This window comes from Notolepis coatsorum, assembly GCF_963971535.1.
Source record: "Notolepis coatsorum genome assembly, chromosome: 16".
NCBI classification, from domain to species: domain Eukaryota; kingdom Metazoa; phylum Chordata; class Actinopteri; order Aulopiformes; family Paralepididae; genus Notolepis; species Notolepis coatsorum.
In genome coordinates this window covers 71,222,823-71,244,470 of record NC_140180.1, presented here as the reverse complement: position 1 = coordinate 71,244,470, position 21,648 = coordinate 71,222,823, and the positions used below count along the sequence as shown (strand labels likewise).

General features: G+C 41.5%; 1 protein-coding gene across 1 annotated transcript in view; it reads left to right on the top strand.

The window, feature by feature from the left end:
• Positions 1-21,648, top strand: part of mtmr7a (myotubularin related protein 7a) — a gene marked incomplete at its 5' end in the record, with an annotated part of 64,759 nt that overhangs the window by 23,755 nt on the left and 19,356 nt on the right. Inside the window, 4 exons of the mRNA XM_084332070.1 lie at positions 6,310-6,419; positions 6,789-6,914; positions 9,459-9,508; positions 11,999-12,199. Coding sequence (XP_084188196.1) covers positions 6,310-6,419; positions 6,789-6,914; positions 9,459-9,508; positions 11,999-12,199 — 487 coding nt within the window. The remainder of the gene's footprint in view (positions 1-6,309; positions 6,420-6,788; positions 6,915-9,458; positions 9,509-11,998; positions 12,200-21,648) is intronic.

The following is a 21,648-nucleotide window of genomic DNA, read 5'->3' as shown; positions in this document are numbered from 1 at the left end:
GGCAGGGTAACAGGGGTAACTTACCAGAGGGGCTGTGTTGTGCAACACTCAGAGCCACCCACTGCTGGAATAAGAGAGGGCACCAATTACCTTATCTTTAAAGTTGCTATAGATAACATTTAACCACTAGATGTCACACTAGAGCACCAGCATGTCATTTATCCAATCAGGTGCATTCCATATGGGGAAATGTATGGAGGAGATAAATGCATGCAACATGTGTAAACAACAACATTCATTTGAATTTTTTATTTATTAGAAATTCATTAATCAATCATCTTTTTTTGGGGGGGAAGCAATACTTTTATTCCACACTTTTCTAAAAGCTCTGTGGGTGTATATATATATATATATATATATATATATATATATATATATATATATATATATATATATATTGTTTTTGTTTACTACTCTAAATAAAACACATTTAGTGCCACGCCCCTTTGACCAGATAACCCCTTGAGTGCCAGCGCTTTAGTCAATGGGAGGTCGGGGATATTTGCGAATGCTTAAACTATATCTTAAATTATGGCTATGGGTCTAAAACACCCCTCGCTTATCAATGACTTGCTTGCAGTCAACATGTACGAAACGGATTGTTTTTTCATTGGTACATTTCCGCTTTATACCGTTTTGAATACGAGTATAGTTTCGGAGAGTTCTAGTAATTTCAGAGAAATTCCGCGATAATAGCCCTTTAGTGGAATACACAAAACGCGTTGTAATTTGTCGGCTGATTTATGAATCGTTTTCAAATAAACGCTAGATTATCGATAGTATATGTGTACTTATGCACGCTAGAGAAGCAGGCTGAACAATCTATTATCCATGACCTGGTCAGCGCTAACGTCATACACGCACACACACACAGACACGTTGTGATCGCTATGAAAAAAACATCTGATTAATCCAATACTGGTCAAATAGAGTCCTTACCTCACATCAGATGTTCTGCAAAAAGATGAATCCAATTCCTGATCACCATTCCAAATATTGATCGCGTTTATTGATCCAACGTTATAGTCTGAAACACATAATCGACGCTGCTCTGAGGGTCCTCAGTCAATCTGGTAACACGATACTGCATGCCAGAGATGGGAAAACCCTGGACCGGACTTTTTTTGATGCACATGGCCACCCAATCCAATCCAATGATGTGCATTACCATCCGGGAGACGATAGGCGGCGGTATTTGCCCTTTTCGAGCTCAGACCCATTCACAATGATAACGTCAGGCTGGATGGATGAAAAATTAATGGATATCGCTAATAAAAGAAATAACGATTAAATAACGAGAACTCGTCATTGGCACTCAACGCATGGCGAGTTAGGACGACTAATCTCGTCATTGGCACTCAAAGTGTTAAAGCAAACCAAACATGCAATCATGAGTAATCATACTACCTCATCCCTGGCACTGCCTTTACATACTCACATTGTTTTTATATATTTCTGTTACTTCTGTAATGTATTTATGTATTGTATTTAGGGATGCACGATAATTATTTTTTTTATTCAACAAACATGACCATGTTCACGTCTTAAACTCATACTGATGCCTTAGTTTTGGTTTTAAATTGCATATCAGCATTAATTAATTTATTGTCACACAGAGCAGAAGAATTTTGCCAAAACAAACCAATTCTCCACTTGCACAACCTAAAAGTAGGCACTTACGGCTGACTTCCGGTTGCCAATGGTACTTCCTGTCCCATCCAAATACATTGGTTTTAGCTACTTTTCTCCCCTTATTTAAACAACTTTGTCGTCACAGAGAGGCAATGAAACGTTTGTATTATTATAGTATAGAATGTATTTAATAAGCAAACGTTTGTCAGCAGGGTTTTTGGGCTGTATTTCATGTAAAAACGTTTACTGTTAGTTTCCAAACAAACCAATAGTATCCAGCTGCAGAATGGCAGACCCGCACTCTGAGACCCAAACGCCTTTTCCTTTGATTTAATTATACATCAAATGATTTATGTCAAGGATTGCAATGCCTCGCATGAATGAAGTTAACTTTTCACCTGGATAACGTCAACATTCAGGGTGAATGTAATGTGCGAAATTGGGATACAAAAAAAAGAAAAATAAATATATATATTTTTGATCGGATCGGGAAAGATCGGTATCGGTAGATACTCAAAATCACATGATCGGGATCGGATCGGGAGCAAAAAAATTTGATCGGGACATCCCTAATGGTAACCTGTTGCGTGTGACGTTACCAAGAGAAGCCCCGCTTTCAGTGCTTTGTGGGCAGCGCTACTGCACGCTCACACAGACACACACAACAGATGAGGAAGTGGACAGATCCGACCAGCATTGCTGGCTCCTCACAATGCAAACGCGAAAATGTACATTACAGATGAACTGCAGAGAAAATGTCCAATTTATCATCCCGGTCGAGACTAATTGGAAGCGGAGTGCAACGCGTGCAAAGCTTGACCATATGTTTATGTGTCTAATAAAGGTGCTGGCGATCTCAAAGCTCACATGGACACAGCAAAACATTACAAACAAAGCAGTGCGAGGCAAGAGTTTGATGGCAAAGTTGACCGAATTGATTGAAGAATGCAGCTATACAGAGAGAGAAAGAAAATAATTGAAAACTATTTTGATGCCTCAAAATGATGTTTTGGTTTGATAAGATGCTTATGATACAATCATTCTAATGATTATGTGTGTAATAAATTAGTTTAGTACACTAATTGCAACAAATCAGTGCACTTTTAAATTAGTATCTTTGTGAGGTTACTGTTTTATAATTTACATTACATTGAAAAGATAAAGATATATTTTTTAAAGCTGGATTTTCTAATACAGAAGAGGTATTATTTAGAACATTACATCATATTTTTCTTGTTATTTATTTTGTCCAGTAAGACTTGAAAATATATATTATTTTGTCATAGGTTGATTTAGTTATTTTCTTGAGATTTGTCAGATAGATTACTTTAGGCATAATACAGCATGTTGAGTAACTTTGGTTATAGAGAGATATTATTTTGTTATATAAAATAATATAAACAATAATTTTATATCCATACAGAGGAGGTATACTTTAAATATATTATAATGATAAGGCATATTTGAGTAAACTTTGATTAAGTATCTTGATGCTGAAGGCAGAGTGTCCTCTTTAAAAAAAATCACATTATGGTCACCCTTGAAGTCGCATTATAATTCACTTAATAAAATAATGACGAGTCAGCCTCCTAAAAAGACAAAAGTTAGTGACACGACTTACACCGCCAACCCAACCAAAGTAAGAACTATGCTCTGTATCGTCAATCAATGGTCAAATAAATATTTGATTAAGGAATATAATTTTGTATTATTTCTCTGTGTATCAGCAAAATGTATATATTTTTATGTTAGACATTAAGGGAAATTAAGATTCTCAGATTTTTTACAAACCGCCGCTTATCAACTAACCGGTTAATCGGCAGGTGACGTATGTTGCTCAGTAGTTGCTGATGTCTGCTCAGGAGGTTTGAGTGTTTGCTCAGACCAAAAAATAATTAGAGGGAACATTGCCTGTGACCAAGCCTCTCTCCCGTTAATGTAATTAAACAAAATGAAAAATATACCTTAATTAGTATACTCATTTAAATTTTTTTTCTTTTTTTTTAAACCTTCTACTAACATTTATTGGTTAGAACATTTCAGAATAAAGAAATAAAGAATAAGAAATAATGATGTTTAGAATTAGATATCGAAAACCCAATAATCCGGGAATATCTACTTAATTTTTAATTTTTTTTTAAATACCTTTGCATGTTTACACATCTAAACGACAAGGAGATTTTTAAATACTTGTATGCAGATTGTCCCCCGTCATGCGTGATCATTAATCTGCTATGGTGGTCGTTGTTCTTCACATCTATTTCATGACCAAGTCTCATATCGTTGTTATTTCCCGGGGCCATCATTGAAAAAGGTATTGTATTCCAGAGTGCTATCAGACGCTCGTGACTTGCAGATTGTTGTTTTAATGTGCCAGTACATTCCTCGTGCCATAGAACAATAACAATCCAGTGTATTCCAGAATATTCCGATATGACTCATAGCCTTCAAGTAAGAAAAATAGAATAGAAAATTCTAGAATGTTCTATCAAATCATGACCTGCATATTACCATGAATCTATATATATATGGTGTTTAGCGTTTTATATCAAATTCCTTATTCCTCAATGTTGTCAAAAGCTTTTATGATGCCGTTTTTGATGTCCATGCAATTGTAGATTTATCCATGAAAGATGAATCTTGTCATCCACTTTTTATATTCTTCATGTAATCTTCTGCCGCCTCAAGCGAACGTAGCACGAATCTCTTTCCTTCTCCCTCCACTATGGAAAGAATAGCTGGATACCGTAAAACGGGGTGGAGACCCTTCTCATATAGCGGGTGTACTACACCCTTGTAGTGGGCCCGCAGGGTTATGGCTGCCTTGCACAGAACCACACTTTTTTCCCTTTGTACATCAGTTTTCCCCATTTCTTGCGTGATTCCCTGATAATCGCGTCTCTTGTTGCAGTTTCCTGTAGACTAGCAATGATCACTCTTTCCTTGTTGTTGTTGTTGTAGTTTGCGGTGCCAATTCTGTAGCGTTTGTCCACTATCGGTTCTGTGGATAGGATTTCAGAACCTAGGATTTCGACTAGCACTGCAGCAAACTTGTCATCTGTGCAGTTGACTGATTCATCCAAACCCACTATACGGACGTTAAATCTGCGGGCGTGCCGTTCTATTTCTAGCAGATGGATCAAGTTTTCCTCCTTGTTGTCATGGATCATCTGCTGGAGCTGTTTGTTTTCCAGTTGCATTTCCTTCGATACTTCGGCGATAGTTTCAAATAGTTCCTTATTCTTCTCCTCTTGTTTCCGTGAGTATTCGATCCCAGTATTTGCAACCGCCGTTATGCGATCGGATTGTGCCACAACCTGTGTCTTGATATCTTCAAGTTTAGCCTCTATGGCTATCTTAAATGCGCTAGCATTAGCCTCGGCTCTATCCACAGCTCTAGCAATATCATTAACCTTGTCGGTTAAGATCTTCATCATAGCTGTCATCAGCGTTTTGAAGTCGGGTGAAATACTCTGCGTGACTGTCTCGGCTGAGGTCGTAGGAATGTTGGAATCCATGCGATTGTCGGGCTTTTTATTCTCATTAGCGTCTGCCTTTCCCTTCACTGTGGAACGTGTCACTGCACCGTCTACCGTTGGAGAATCTGCTTCAAGGCTTTTTGAGTTATCTTTCTTTGCTGGCATGCTGCGTTTCACTGTTGATATAGTTAGTTGAAGGTCTTAGTTAATTTATACGTCGAGGTTTAAACACATTAGTGTTGTATAAAGTAGGTTTTTAAGCGAAATGAACAAAAACTGGAGCGGAGCTTGTGACAGATGCGACTGTCACATACTGTCGTCAAACCGGAAGTCGAAAATGTGATTATTTGAAAAAAAAAAAAATTTACAATTGATGTAGGTAGATTTTTTAGAGACTAAAGTACCGAAAAAAGGTACCGTTGGGTACCGGTATCGATTCACAGGTACCGGTACCCATCCATACTGACAAAGCACAATACCTGTTGGTTTTTAGTTCACTCATTGTTCAGGGAAACACATTGTTAATGACATTGACGGATTGTGAATTTTGTGATTGACTCAAATTATATTTATTTGGAAAAATAAATATAGTCACTTTATTTGAAGAGTCACTCAAAACTGTTCTCTTGGCTTTGTTTTGTTCATAGTAGTAACGCTCATGTCATGATAAATCTGGTTAGGTCAACTACAGGAATATACATTAAAAAAAAATTATAATACAATAAATATATATATATATTGGAGCAGAAAGTTATCGGTATCGATATCGGGGTCAAGAAAATCAATATCGTGCACCCCTAATTGTATTGTATTGTAATACGTGTTGAAGTGACCTGCTCAAGGACACTTCAACACGCTGCCGGGAGGAGCCAGAATCTAACCTCCTGTACCTCCTGAGCCACTGTCGCCACTTAACGTGCATTGTCCATGGTAAATAAATAAAATAAATAAATTGCCAAATAAATTTGGCACAAAGTCATAATTCTTAAATATCCAGTGTTGACAAAGAAAAGCCATACCCTATAGCTAGAGGTATCTTGCTCAATGAGGTATCCCAGTGACATACATTTTGTAGTGTAAAAACTTGCCTTGAAAGGTCTCAGTATTCCGAAGGGGGAATGTGAGGTTTAATAATAAGGGGATGATCCCGTGTGCTCCCGTGTTTCCTGCCGGTGAGACAGCTGTGTTTTGTTTGCAGTGTGTGAGCAGCGCTCCCCCTCCATGTCTGACTTCCTGGAGGGCCTGGAGAACTCAGGCTGGCTGAAGCACATCAAAGCTGTCCTAGACGCTGGCATCTTCATTGCAAAGGTTAGTCTGAAGGCTAATTCCCCCACCCCCCGTCTACCTCAATACTGTACTCAATATTGACTTAGGTGTGTGTGTGTGTGTTTAAACCAGTTTTCCTTTATGCAGACATAGCCCTATCATTGTTTAAACCAGTTTATTTGTATGCAGACATAGCCCTATCATTGTTTAAACCAGTTTATTTGTATGCAGACATAGCCCTATCGCTGTTTAAACCAGTTTCCCTTTATCCAGACTTAGCCCTATCACTGTTTAAACCAGTTTCCTGTTATGCAGACATAGCCCTACACCTGTGAGTAAAAAAACAAATGGAGTGAATGGGAAGCACTTAAGGCTCACAGCTATACCAGGGTGTGTTATGTTTATGCACAGGCTATCGCGGAGGAAGGAGTCAGCGTTCTGGTCCACTGTTCGGACGGCTGGGACCGCACTGCCCAGGTGTGCGCTGTGGCCTGCGTGCTGGTAGACCCCTACTACAGGACCCTGAGAGGACTCATGGTACGGGATATACTTCATAGTGGAGAGTTTCATCTTTAAAATAACACTGATCGGTGTGACACTCTGAACCATGGAACGCCCGTGGGGCGTGACACTCTCTGAACCATGCAGCGCCCATCGGGTGTGACACTCTCTGAACCATGGAACGAACGCCCATGGGGTGACACTCTCTGAAGTCTGAACCATGGAACGCCCATGGGGTGTGACACTCTCTGAACCATGGAACGCCCATGGGGCGTGACACTCTGAACCATGGAACGCCCATGGGGCGTGACACTCTCTGAACCATGGAACGCCCATGGGGTGTGACACTCTGAACCATGGAACGCCCATGGGGTGTGACACTCTGAACCATGGAACGCCCATGGGGTGTGACACTCTCTGAACCATGGAACGCCCATGGTGCGTGACACTCTCTGAACCATGGAACGCCCATGGGGCGTGACACTCTCTGAACCATGGAACGCCCATGGGGTGTGACACTCTGAACCATGGAACGCCCATGGGGTGTGACACTCTGAACCATGGAACGCCCATGGGGCGTGACACTCTCTGAACCATGGAACGCCCATGGGGTGTGACACTCTGAACCATGGAACGCCCATGGGGTGTGACACTCTGAACCATGGAACGCCCATGGGGCGTGACACTCTCTGAACCATGGAACGCCCATGGGGTGTGACACTCTGAACCATGGAACGCCCATGGGGTGTGACCAGGGCTTGACGTTGACACCTGCCCAGGGCTAGTGAAAATGCTGAGTGGCTAGTGACTTTGGAAAACCACTAGCCACAGTGGCTAGTGAGCCAAAAAGTTAACGTCAAGCCCTGCATAGGTGTGTCAATGATAATGTTCACGGCGTTTGGAGCAATAATATAATTGCTAGGTTCAACACAGCCAAGGCATAGGTGTGTCAATGATAATGTTCACAGCGTTTGGAGCAACAATGTAATTGCTAGGTTCAACACAACTCTTCCACATCTACACCCTCCATCTTGTCCCAGTCAGCCGTTGCCCCAACTGGAGCTCCTTTTGCGGCTGAGTCACTGGTCGCAGGCAGTAGTAAACAATGGAGTCAACAGTCAGAAGCACAGTTGTACAGTTGGCGTGTAGCAGTATGATTACAATGATACTGTCCCCAGCAGGGGTTAGTGAAGAAGAAATTACCTATATTTATAACTTTTTGGGTGGGGCGCGAGTGCGGGGATTTTTGGCTAGTGAAAATGCTGAGTGGCTAGTGACTTTGGAAAACCACTAGCCACAGTGGCTAGTGAGCCAAAAAGTTAACGTCAAGCCCTGGGTGTGACACTCTGAACCATGGAACGCCCATGGGGTGTGACACTCTGAACCATGGAAGGCCCATGGGGTGTGACACTCTCTGAACCATGGAAGGCCCATGGGGCGTGACACTCTCTGAACCATGGAAGGCCCATGGGGCGTGACACTCTCTGAACCATGGAAGGCCCATGGGGCGTGACACTCTCTGAACCATGGAACGCCCATGGGGTGTGACACTCTGAACCATGGAACGCCCATGGGGTGTGACACTCTGAACCATGGAACACCCATGGGGCGTGACACTCTCTGAACCATGGAACGCCCATGGGGCGTGACACTCTGAACCATGGAACGCCCATGGGGCTTGCTTGGGGATAAATCTGTCCTTAACGTTCCTTCTGGCCCTCCAGAAGATTCCACATGAGATTAAGATATTGTATTTGGTCTGTTTTGATGGCGACATCTTGCTTATTACAAGGCATATAAAGAAACACCACAATGACCTATATAAACCATGATGGCATAAGACTAGATAATGCCTACTTAATAATAGTCAAATCATCCTTTTTGGCCCCCATAAAGACCCATATCACACGGTCCTTCGCACCACTGCGCTACATCAAAAACGTGATCACCCGGCTCTAAACGCTCAGTTAGATGAGTGGCACCCGCTTAATTTTCAATTAGGAACATTCCCTATCCTGTCATTGTTGGCCAGGTTAAGATTTCCTTTCATTTTATTGGCATGGAAGGACATTAATGTTGACACAGCGTTTGGTTAGATGCTGATGGTAGTTGACAGTGACCTCGTGGGAGGAAACGTCGGCAGGTACACACTGTGCTTGCAGTCTTCGCTCCTTTGATCAAAGGGATTTGTCTTGTCTGCCTGGGGCTGTGCAGGGAGGCACCTTATGGAAAGTAAAGGAAGAAAAGCCCTGCTTTCAGGAATCATCTGGAGGATAAGAGTGAAATCAAAATCACCCCACACAGTGGGTGAGGAGGTTCAGCTCTCTGCATGGATACAACATGTCCCCCAGCTCTCTTTCTTTCTTTCTTTCTTTCTTTCTTTCTTTCTTTCTTTCTTTCTTTCTTTCTTTCTTTCTTTCTTTCTTTCTTTCTTTCTTTCTTTCTTTCTTTCTTTCTTTCTTTCTTTCTTTCTTTCTTTCTTTCTTTCTTTCTTACCTTCCATTTTCAAAATGTATGTCAACTTTGACCAAGCTAGTCTCCCTTCATACCTCAGTATTGAATGTGTTTTTCTGCTCTTAGGTTCTCATTGAGAGAGAATGGGTCTCATTTGGACACAAGTTCTCTCACAGGTTTGACCTCAATTATTATTCTTACCTTGTACAGAACAGCATCTGTAATATAGATGTTTATGTTTGATGCATCCTGTAGAGCTCAAACAGGCCTGCGCCCCAGACTAGATTTCCACTAGTATTTTCTCTGGCCGTGTTCAGTCCTCTGGTGAAAAGTCCAACTGAAATCAAAGCAGGAAAATTTTTCTTCAAAAGCCAATCAACAATTATATTATAATAGACTCTTAAAGGTGCTATAGATAACATTATTATGTAGAGTAACCTTTATTTGTTATGTATAATACATCCACAGAGCTTTTAGAAAGGTGCGGAATAGAAGTATTGCTTTTCCCCCAAAAGAATATTTATTATTTAAAAAAAATTGGCGGGTCCAAAATTAATGTTGTTGCTTATATGTTGCATGCATGTATCCCCTCCCTACTTCCCATTTCCCCACGTGGAATGCAACTGGTTGGATAAATGACATGCTAGTGCTCTAGTACCACATCTAGTAGCTGGATGTTATCTATAGCACCTTTAAAGTTTCATACTCTGTTCATCCATTAGATAAATCCACACTAATGCAGTCCGAGGAAATGTATGCATGTCCAAAATCATTCTACAGGTGCATGATACAAAATGCTGCAGCTTCATCAAAGAAGAATATCCACACACTGTATATTATGCTCCCATAATAATTTTAATCACACAGAGGCACAACAGCGACTAAAATCACCATGGGAGCATAATATACAGTATGTGGATATTCTTCTTTGATATAAATCCACTGTAAAATTGTGGCGTGCGTACTGCAGTTGTGGAATGGATCTCAGGTTTTATTTTATTTATCCAGGAAGGTCCCGTTGACATACAATATCTCTTTTTCCAGGGAGTCATGGTCAAGACAGCGGCATAATACCTGTAATATCTGTGGAACCATTTGAATTCAGTTGTCAAGAGTAAAAGTGTACAACCAATCAACTCACTGTTACAGTAGGCCTTCCTTATATGAAGATACATATCTGAAGTGAACACTCCCTTTCAAACAAAGGGGCCTGATTGTAGGAAATACAAATATTCATCAAAACATTACTTTAATATAAACATTATATATTTATTTTTAAGTGGTCAAATATAATATCTAATTCTACTTTCATTGGGACTTAAACCTCTTAAGCCCTAGCCATATTTTCAGAAAATCTGCCTAAAAATACATACAGTACCTAAGTAAATGGAAGATTGCTCCACTTGTACAAGGTCCATTTGCATGTTCTTGATATCTAGGGACATCTATGGATCTCGGGGAATGTATTCCCAGTGTCATAATTATAGTGTCTGTTACTAGGCTTGAGTAAATAGTAATGAACCAATTACTTTATTTATTTATTATTATTTTTGTATTATCTTTGACGGTGAATAACACCATGCTAACATTGACCAGAGCTCATTCAGCACCTTCTTGAGATCAACTGTACAATAAATCTAGGCAAATGACTAAAGGGCAGATGATTTACAGGGGGTTTTGTAGATACAGTACTGAATTTTGCCATCCGGACACATGCCATTTGAAATATGAATATAGAATATCAGGCCTATAAATTACCTTATTATGGCCAAATCACACATCTATGGATCGGGCCAAATCTCCCCTTTCCAATGGCAGAGTTCAATCTGGATTTAGTACCACCAGGCGCCCCTAATGGGGCAACAAAAAAACGTGAATGAAATCTACTGTAAAAGTACAGTTACTTTTAACTATGTTCTATTTTATGGCAATAACGTTCAGGTTTGTTCGACCCGTGAGATATGATCCCAAAAATAACGTTAAAAAAAAGAAGTTCATGCTAGAAGTCAGATGATTGACAGGAGCTGGTGTGAGCTGGGACGTGTAGTTTTATGAAATTCGAAAGCCCTGGGTCTCTTCTTTCAAAAGACTACACACACCTATGCCAGCTTCCTTTATTTCCGTCTAATTCATTAAGTTTCCGCCAGGATGCGCTGAGATATTTATCAACTCATAATTTCGTTAATAACACTTAAAATCATTGGTAAACAAACGTAGTGCTGAAGATATACACTTTGACTGCTGTTTTGACAGGGTTAGAGTCTTTACTCTTGGCTACATTTGCAACATTAATTAATGCGTTCTGTATTCATCTATTTATGGCGTGATATCAATCTTGTACCGGACCGCTCAGGGTTAAGATTAGCCAAAAGAGTTTTGCTGTGCAATATGAAAGCCTCCAGTTTGCAATGAACTGGTGGCATCTTTGCTGCATGGTTTAAGTATTTTGGCCAATTAAAATGTTTCTTACCAGGGAGCAGAGCACGCAAAGACCAGGTCGGGGATTGGGAATTGGCATAACGACTAACATTGGGATGGGAGAAAAATCGGAAAGGGGAAAAAATAAAGTAAAACATTTTTTTTTAAATGTTTCTTACCAGAGAGGTTATGAAGAAAACGCAGGAGACTGAGGGGGTGGCACCTCTAATATACTCTTCTGTCTTCAGATGCAACCACCTGGATGGAGACCCTAAGGAGGCCTCGCCCGTTATAGACCAGTTCCTGGAATGTGTGTGGCAGCTGATGGAGCAGTTCCCCTGTGCCTTTGAGTTCAATGAGAGGCTCCTCATCACCGTTCACAACCACGCCTACTCCTGCCAGTATGGTAACTTCGTTGGCAACAACCAGCGTGAGAGGGTCGAGCTTGGGTGAGTTTTTAAACCTTTCACTACCAAACTAGCGTCTGTAGTGTGGTAGTGAAAGGGTGAACCTTCTGTAGTGTGGTTGTGAAAGGGTTAACCCTTTGTCTTGTGTCAGTGAAAGGGTTAACATTCTGTATTGTCCCCATGAAAGGGTTAACCATTTGGTAGTGTGGTAGTGAAAGGGTTAATCTGTATCTGACCATCGCTGATCGTTTTCACAGCACTGACATGTTAACACATGTCTTAGAGAGAGAAGGACATTGGGTCTCATTCACCAACATTGCCAAAAGATTTCTCTTAGATTACTCAACAACCAACTAGGCTGCAGCAAAAAACTAAAAACCAGATTTACAAACATAAACATAAAGACAGAAAACACTCATCACAGACAAGCTGGATGTGGCCAAATACCTAAACATATTCTTTACAAACATAGCCACAACACTGGTTAATAAACTACCCGACCACACAGGGCATTTTGCGGTAGAACACATCATAGCCTACTACAAAAACCTAGGGGTCTGCAAAGACGACTTCAAACTGGAAATGGTAACAACAGATGAGGTACTCAAAAAACTGAGCGCCCTCCAACCTAACAAGGCCACTGGCCATGACAATATCCCCTCCAAATTCCTCAGAGACTCAGCAGTCGCCATCACACGCATAATAAACCTCTCCATAAAACAGGCACATGTCCCCAAAGACTTCAAAATTGCGAGAGTGACCCCCCTGCACAAAAAAGGCAGCAAATTAGACCCAGGCAACTACCGCCCTGTTTCTATTCTTACCTCCATCTCGAAAGTCATGGAAAAAATAGTCTACTAACGGGGCGAAAAGTACCTTGCGGAAAAAAAATCGAATCTACGAATTCCAATCTGGCTTCAGAACATCCCACTCCTCTGACACATGCCTTCTCTATTTGAACGACCACATAAAACAAGAGGTGGATGCGGGCAAATACTGCAGCATGGTCATGCTGGACCTACAAAAGGCCTTCGACACTGTCAATCACTCCATTCTGATTGACAAGCTAAAAGCAATTGGTTTTGATAGTTTATCAGTGAGCTGGATGCAATCCTACCTGGAGGGGAGAGAACAGATGGTAGACGTAAACAGTACTCTACCCCCCCCCCCCCCCCCCCTCCCAGGAAGCATAGCCTACTAGGACCGTTACTGTTCCTAATTTATGCAAATTACATGTCGTCAGCTTGTGACTGCAACCTACATTTACATTTAGTCATTTAGCTGACGCTTTTATCCAAAGCGACTTACAAGTTCTGTACGACAAGTCATAAGGAAGGGCACAACTCTATCTGCTGAGTAACAATGTTCATCAAAGTGTTGAGTGCTACAGTGTAGCTTAGTTTATTAGGACAAGTGCATGAGAGTAAGGTTAGTTAGGGTTAGATTTTTTATTTTATTTATTTATTTATTTATTTATTTTAGATAGTGGTTGAAGTGCGTCTTTAGTCGACGGCGAAAGATTCAACGGGTTTCGGCTGTCCTAACTGGGATGGGTAGTTCATTCCACCATTGTGGGGCAAGGACTGAGAAAAGGCAGGTTCTCCTTGATGACCCTCCCGGAGCTCGGATAGGAGTGGGTCTGAGATGGCCAGAAGATGCAGAGCGTAGGGTCTTGAGGGTGTGTAGTTGGAGACCATTGACCGGAGGTAGGCGGGAGTGGTTCCCTTTGCCTCACGGTATGCCAGGTCGAGGGCCTTGAAGCGGATTTGTGCAGCAATGGGGAGCCAGTGCAGGTCCCTAAGGAGTGGGGTGACATGGGCCGACTTCGGAAGGTTTGAGATCAGGTGGGCCGCTGCGTTCTGAATGAGTTGAAGAGGCTGGGTGTAGCAACGCAGTGCGTTGCAGTAGTTGAGGCGGGAGATGACTGTTGATTGGACGAGGAGTTGGGTGGCTTCTTTTGTCAGGAAGGGGCGGATCCTTCTGATGTTGCTCAGGAGGAATCTGCAGGTTCTGGTTGTCGCTGTGATGTGAGCGGAGAAGTTCAGCTGGTTGTCGAGGACAACACCAAGGTTCTTGGCGGTCGGGGAGAACTGCCTCTCCCTGAACGTCAGCAAAACAAAAGAGATGATTGTGGACTTTAGGAGGTCGGGGGTCAGGGACTATAGCCCCCTCAGCATCGACGGGGCACCGGTTGAGAGAGTGAACAGTTTTAAGTACCTCGGAGCCCACATATCCGAGGACTTGACATGGACCACACACATTGACAGTGTTATCAAGAAGGCACGGCAACGCCTCTACTTCCTTAGGCGCTTAAGGAAGTTCCAAGTGAGTCAGAAGATCTTTAAGAACTTCTACTCATGCACAATAGAGAGCATCCTGACTGGCAATATCACCTCCTGGTTTGGGAATAGCGCAGTACAAGACCGTAGCAGACTACAGAGAGTGGCCCGTTCAGTCAAACGCACAATTGGAGGTGGGCTTCCCACTCTCCAAGACATTTACAACAAGCGGTGCATGGGTAAGGCTAAGAGAATAATCAAAGACTCCAGCCACCCAAACAACTGCCTCTTTGAACTGCTGCGGTCAGGCAAGCGATACAGGAGTCTCATGGCAAGTACAGAGAGACTCAGAAGAAGCTTCTATCCTCAGGCCATCAGGATGCTAAATGACAATAACACTACGTAACAACCATCAAATACACTCACAGTCCACACGGACGCACACCTCACTTTAAACAAACAACTCACTGCAGCACCCACTTTACCCACTTTAGACACTTGACACACTTTATATTTATTGGTAAAGAATTTGCACTACAACTCATACCTCATTACACCTTACTGTAAATTGTACCTAAATTGTACCTCATCCCATTTCTGCATTGTACTGTATATTGTAACTCAGTTACTTTTCTACTCTGCATTGTATTTACATTTTACATTTACATTTAGTCATTTAGCTGACGCTTTTATCCAAAGCGACTTACAAGTTCTGTACGACAAGCCATCAGGAAGGAAGGGCACAACTCTATCAGCTGAGCAACAATGTTCATCAAAGTGTTGAGTGCTACAGTGTAGGTTAGTTTATTAGGACAAGTGCATGACAGTACGGTTAGTTAGGGTTAGATTTTCTTTTTTTTTTTTTTTTTTTTTTTAATTCAGATAATGGTTGAAGAAGTGCGTCTTTAGTCGACGGCGAAAGATTGGACGTGATTCGGCTGTCCTAACTGGGGTGGGTAGTTCATTCCACCATTGTGGGGCAAGGACTGAGAATAGGCGACTTCTCTTTGATGACCCTCCCGGAGCTTGGATAGGAGTAGGTCTGAGGCGGCCAGAAGATGCAGAGCGTAGGGGTCTTGAGGGTGTGTAGTGTATATTGTATATATGTATATATTGAACACTTTTGTCTACGTACTTCAAGTCAAGAGTTTTATTTGTCACGGCATACAAGCATACAGTGAAATGCGGGCTGGTCATGCCCGCAGTGATTGTGCAATAATACAAGTAATAAGAATAGGAATGAGAATAAGACATTTGTGCAATAATACAAGTAATAAGAATAAGACATAACAGGTATAATGTACATAAAGTTTACAAAAAGCATGGTAAGACATGCTACGGTCTGCGATAGTGCAATACAATGTTAGCTACGGATGAGGCACTGGGTCTTATGTACACTACTATACAATGCTATACTATGTATACATAGTTATATTATGTGTCCTTATGCTAACTTGCTATATCCATCTATTTACTATACAAGAACCACTCCCGTTCTTTTTTTCTTTTTTAAGTGACCTTTTCATTGTGTAAGTGACCGTTGAGTGTGAGCGTATGCAGCATGTGTGTGTTCAAGCTAAAGTGACTGTTAGTGTGTGAGCGTATACAGTGTGTGTGTTATTGTGTGTGTTATTGACTTCTTGTTGACTTCTATATTATACTTATTATACTTATTTTATACTTATCTATTTTTATCTAGCACAATCTCTGGAGCAAAACAGAAATAAGCATTTTATATAAAAGTATTCTGTACTTTTGTATGACAACTAATAAAGAAACTTGAAACTTGAAACTTGGGGATGCATTGCATTCTCGACTGTGATGGAAAGGTCGTCAGGGGGGAGGTTTTGGCCGGCAGGTGGAGCAATTCTGTTTTGCTTAGGTTCAGTTTGAGGTGGTTGGTCGTCATCCAGGTGGAGATGTCGGACAGACAGGCCGAGATCCGCTCAGACGTGGATATCTGAGGGAGGGAAGGAGGAGAAGATCTTCTCCTCATCGGAATAACAATGATAGGACTAAACAAGGGACTAAACACGTTTCGCAATTATGCCACAACAATGTGGAACGCCCTACCCAAAGCTGTAAAGGAATGTGAATCCCTGCCCACATTCAAAACCGCCCTTAAAGAGCACCTACGGGAGGCTGCAATTCGAAACTGGCCACCGTAAATGCCCAAAACCCCCACCACCTCCTAATAGACAGTCTCCTCCCCACCGCATGTATATATTCCCTCCCCGCCGTATGTATATTTCCCTCCCACCCACCCACCCCCTCCTAATGTACAGTCCCCTCCCCATCATATGTATATACTCTGTCAGGATCTAGGGGTAACAGTACTGTATATTTGAATACCGCCTATGTCACAAATGTATCAGTACCAAATACCTATATGTCCCTATGCCATAAATGTCATGTATGTTGTGTATGTCATAAATGTCTATATGAATTGAAAATGGGGGACCCTGATGGAAACAAGACAAACGTCTTTCTCAGGTCTGCATCCCCTTAACAATTGTATGTATTGAGCCGTACTGTATTGTACCCATTCTGCAATCTGTTAAATAAAGTTTTCATTCATTCATTCATTCAGGAGAAGGCATGAGACGTCATAATTTTACCCAGTGATTTAGTGTAGAGAGAGGTAGAACTTGTTCCTGTTCGCGGACGACTCAGCCCTGCTGGTCTCTGACAAGAACAAATTACAGGTTGAAAAAACCCTCAGCTCAGTACTCGGCAGAATCTGCACCTGGCTCGCTGATAACAAATTATCATTACACCTGGGTAAAAGTCCATTCACTTCGGATCAAATAACAAACTCAGCAAAACCAACGGCTTCTGTGTTACAGTGGGTGACAATATTGTCACAAGGAAAGATGAAATTACATATCTGGGTTCCATCCTAGAGGCTAATCTTTCCTGTGACAAAATGGCATCCAATGTAATCAAAAAAGTCAACCAACGAACAAGATTATTGTACCGGATCTCCTCTCTGGTAAACAAGAATACCCTGAAGACTCTAACAGGAGCACTCATTCAAGGGTACTACGACTGCTTGCACCTCATGTTACCAAAGCACCTCAAAGGCACTAAAAACAAGATTACAAACATCACAAAACAAACTGGTCAGACTACTGCTTGACCTTACTCCTAAAACCAACCTCACCCCTGCCCATTTTGACAACCTAGGATTAGAGTAGATGACAGAGTACAGCAACTTGCAATGGGCCTGGTCTACAAGATACACTACACCACTAAGGTACCCATGTACATGTCGAAATACTTCCCAAAGGTCAGTGAATACCATGACCACAACACCAGAGGGAGTTCCACAAATCATGTTCAACCTAGATTCGGCACAAACAAGGGTCTAAACACGGTTCGCAATTATGCCACATCAATGTGGAACACCCTACCCAAAGCTGTAAAAAAATGTGAATCCCTACCTACCTTCAAAACCGCTCTCAAAGAGCACCTACGGGAGGCTGCTATTCGAAACTGGCCCCCGTAAATGTCCAAAACAACCCTCTCACCCACCCACCCCCTCCTAATGTACAGTTTCCTCCCCCTCGTATTTATATATTATCTGTTAGGATCTCTGTTTAACAGTACTAAATATATATATTATCTGTAAGGATCTCTGTTTAACAGTACTGTATATTTGCATATCTTGTATGTCACAAATGTAACAGTACTGCATACCTGTATGTCATGTATGATCATAAATGTCATGATGTATATCTGTATGGCCCCCGTAAATGTCCAAGCCCACCCACCCACCCCCTCCTAATGTACAGTTTCCTCCCTCTCGTATGTATATATTTTCTGTTAGGATCTCTGTTTAACAGTACTGTATATTTGCATATCTTGTATGTCACAAATGTAACAGTACTGTATACCTGTGTGTCATGCATGTCAGAAATGTCATGATATATATCTGTATGTTGCGTATGTCATTAATGTCATTATGAATTGAAAATGGGGGACCCTGATGTAAACAAGACGAACGTCTTTATCTGGTCTGCATCCCCTTAACAATTGTGTGTATTGAGCCGTACTGTATTGTACCCATTCTGCAATCTGTTAACACTTTGACTTAGTCTAATTAGTGGCTAGAGGACATGGGAATGTAAACAAACATGTGGGTTTTGTAACAGCTATATCTATACTTTATAGTGTTGCTATCTGTCCATTCTCATTGTCAATTGAGTGCATAAACCATCCCTTCAAAATGGCTTAAAGAAAAAAAAATCCATCGGTAGGTTGTCATTTTATAGCGCCGTGAATATAAGCTTTATCGCAGATTTCGTCTCATATATTTTCTGGGAAGCTAGTTATGGAGCTAAAGGCTACTAACGTTATATTCAACGGCATTTCCGTTTGATATATGCTAATGAAATAACACAAACTGCTTATGATCCGGACTATCCCAGAGCATCTATGGATGAAAGGGGGGCGGCGGGGGACGTCGATTAGTATTATTGATTATTAATACAGTGTCCGTGTAAGTAGCCACATTCACAGATCGACTGCTTGCGTTGCACAGCAAACTCCAATCCGGCTGTAAATTAGGTGATAAAGGTCTTACCGTCAGCCCGTGTGATACCCGGCAGCATTTCCCCGTTATCGATCGGCATCTGGTAGATCGATATGTCCATTGGTTGATGATAAATCCCCTTATTCCATGGTGAAATCTCTGCTTCGAAACGTGATACACGGTGCATGCTGTTGGTTTGGGATCAGGGTAATATGATCCTCCACTGAAAGGTAAAAAAAGAATTCCATTCGCCCACAATGATACTGCAGTGGAGCGATGGCGCCCCTAAGAGGATCTGGCCGGTATTGCATGTTGCCGATTCCACAGAGGAGGGTAGATCTGCAGAGTCGATCTGGGATCTTGATCCGGTTATTAATATGGAATAAAACAATAACAACTTGCCACGGCTATATACGTGCCTCTGGTCCACAACGCATGGCACCGAAACCCGTATAAACTCGTGGCTGGTCCTTATTGTGTTAATAAAGTTTTCAATCAATTAGGGCAACCATCTTGGAACCGCCTAAGACAGAATCGCCGACAAGTACACCCTGATTCACCAACGCGTGGGGAAGCTGTCTTAAGTGGCCCAAACGATCCCAGCTGGGATGGCCACAATGAGGAATGTCACTCATTGACAAACATGAACACGCATTGGCGTTTAGTTAATTTGCATACAGACACGCCTCCGGCAGCTCCTTATAAAGCGAGCAAACATACCCGTGTGCAAATGAAATCGCTAAAAGTATGAGTTAGACACACTTGTCCAGCTCATTATAGTGAAACTGATGATGCAGCTGTGTGAAAATGGTGGCCGATATAGGTAGCGGAAGCGCTTTGCGACCGATCAAAATGAGATTAGATTAATGTATTGTCATCATTCAGCTCGTGGCCACCTGCCGTAGCTCACGTGCGCACACACACGCACGCACGTGCGCACGCAGTACTGTATAGTCTACGTGCGTAATTATTGAACGCAGTATAGGCTTATATTATTCTAATGACTTGTTTTATTAGGAGATCACAGATACTGCGCTGCCCTATATAGTACAGTCCACGAGTCCGCTCATGGTACGCCCGACTCTGGTGGCCTTAATGTGTACTGTACTTACTGTACGTATAGGGCAGAGCATATAGTATCTACTAAATCCTAATGAAACAAGTAATTAGAATAATATAAGCCTACTGTTCATTCATTAGACACGTAGGCTATACAGTGCGTGTGGCGCAACAAGACTTATGGAATATTAATGCAGTCTATTCCACTATAGATATATCCATGCGGTTAGCTTTAGTTCTTATTTATTTATCCACTGTCATTTGCAGTGTTGGTGTAGTAGGCTATATAGTGTATTTCAATATCTGTTTTATTGATTAATGATATATGTGACTCGCCGTGACCAAACCCGATTTGATCCGCAAAGGGGGAGGTGCTCTGAAATGAAGAAAATGTCTTGCTGTTTAGAAAATCCTAAAAATCGATATCTTGATTTTTTTTACATATTTGAATTGTCATTGATGTGTTCCCTTATTTGCCCTTAGTTGCAAACTTAAATACAACTTGTAAATGAGGTAATTATTGTTATAATAGTTCCACAAATTTTCTTCCAAGTGAGGAGAAAAAACTACACGCGCGGGCTGTGGGGCCTGTCCACAGGGGTTAAGTACTGTACTTAATAGGTGTTAACACACAGACGTCATTAGCTTTAGAATAACACACTATTAATACACTATCTTAATGTTATAAGTTCAGATGATTTATAAGCAACGTAACGCAGTGTCTAAAAAAAAGATTAAAAAAAAGAGGCCTTTACGGCCTTTATAAAACGTGTGTTTTAACTTAATTAAAAACCATTAAAACACAGTTCGAATTTTATGAGCGAACGAATTTCGGTAGGGTGCATTTTTTCCAACCTAATGGCTAAAAGTAAATTAATTTAATACGGAAACGGAGTGATAAAAAATGGCTTTTTCATCGGCTTTTTCATTATTGTGGGGGCCCTGATGTAAACTGCTCTGCGGCGCGATGAGGGCGCGTTAACCCTTTCACTGCCACACTACAGAAGCTTAGTAATGCTTCGCCTCAACTCCGTTTCTGGTAGAACTAGTGAGCGAATCTTTAATATTTTTTTTTGATTCATATTCAGAGGTAATTCGTCGAGATATTTATAATTGGTATTTAGCCAAAATAAATATTAGAAATATGGTGAAAAAAACTATTTATCCGTTTTTTTATCCGTCACTACCACACTACAGAAGGTTAACCTTTCACTACCACACTACAGAAGGTTAACCTAGTTGTTGTGTCTTTCACTACCACACTACATGTATTTACATCTAAATGCTTATTGGTCAGGCGGTGACGTCATTAAGTTGATGCCATTGATCGGTGAGTATTAAACAGAGAGCAGGGCAGTGCATGTTTGCCAGTCACCATGGAACCCAGTCAGCAACCCACAGCGAGGGCACTTGCCGAGGCATTAAACCGGTTTGCTCACTTCGGAGCACACTGTGTTGAAGACGAACGCGCTTTAGGAACATTCATCACGGATTTCTTTCCGCAGAAGAAAAATCCAAAAAGAAACTCAGATTCTGGTTCAGAAGAAGAAGACAGTTGTGACGAGTTAGAGGCAGATGATGATGATGGTGACAACACTATTGAAGACGAGGCAGAGCCA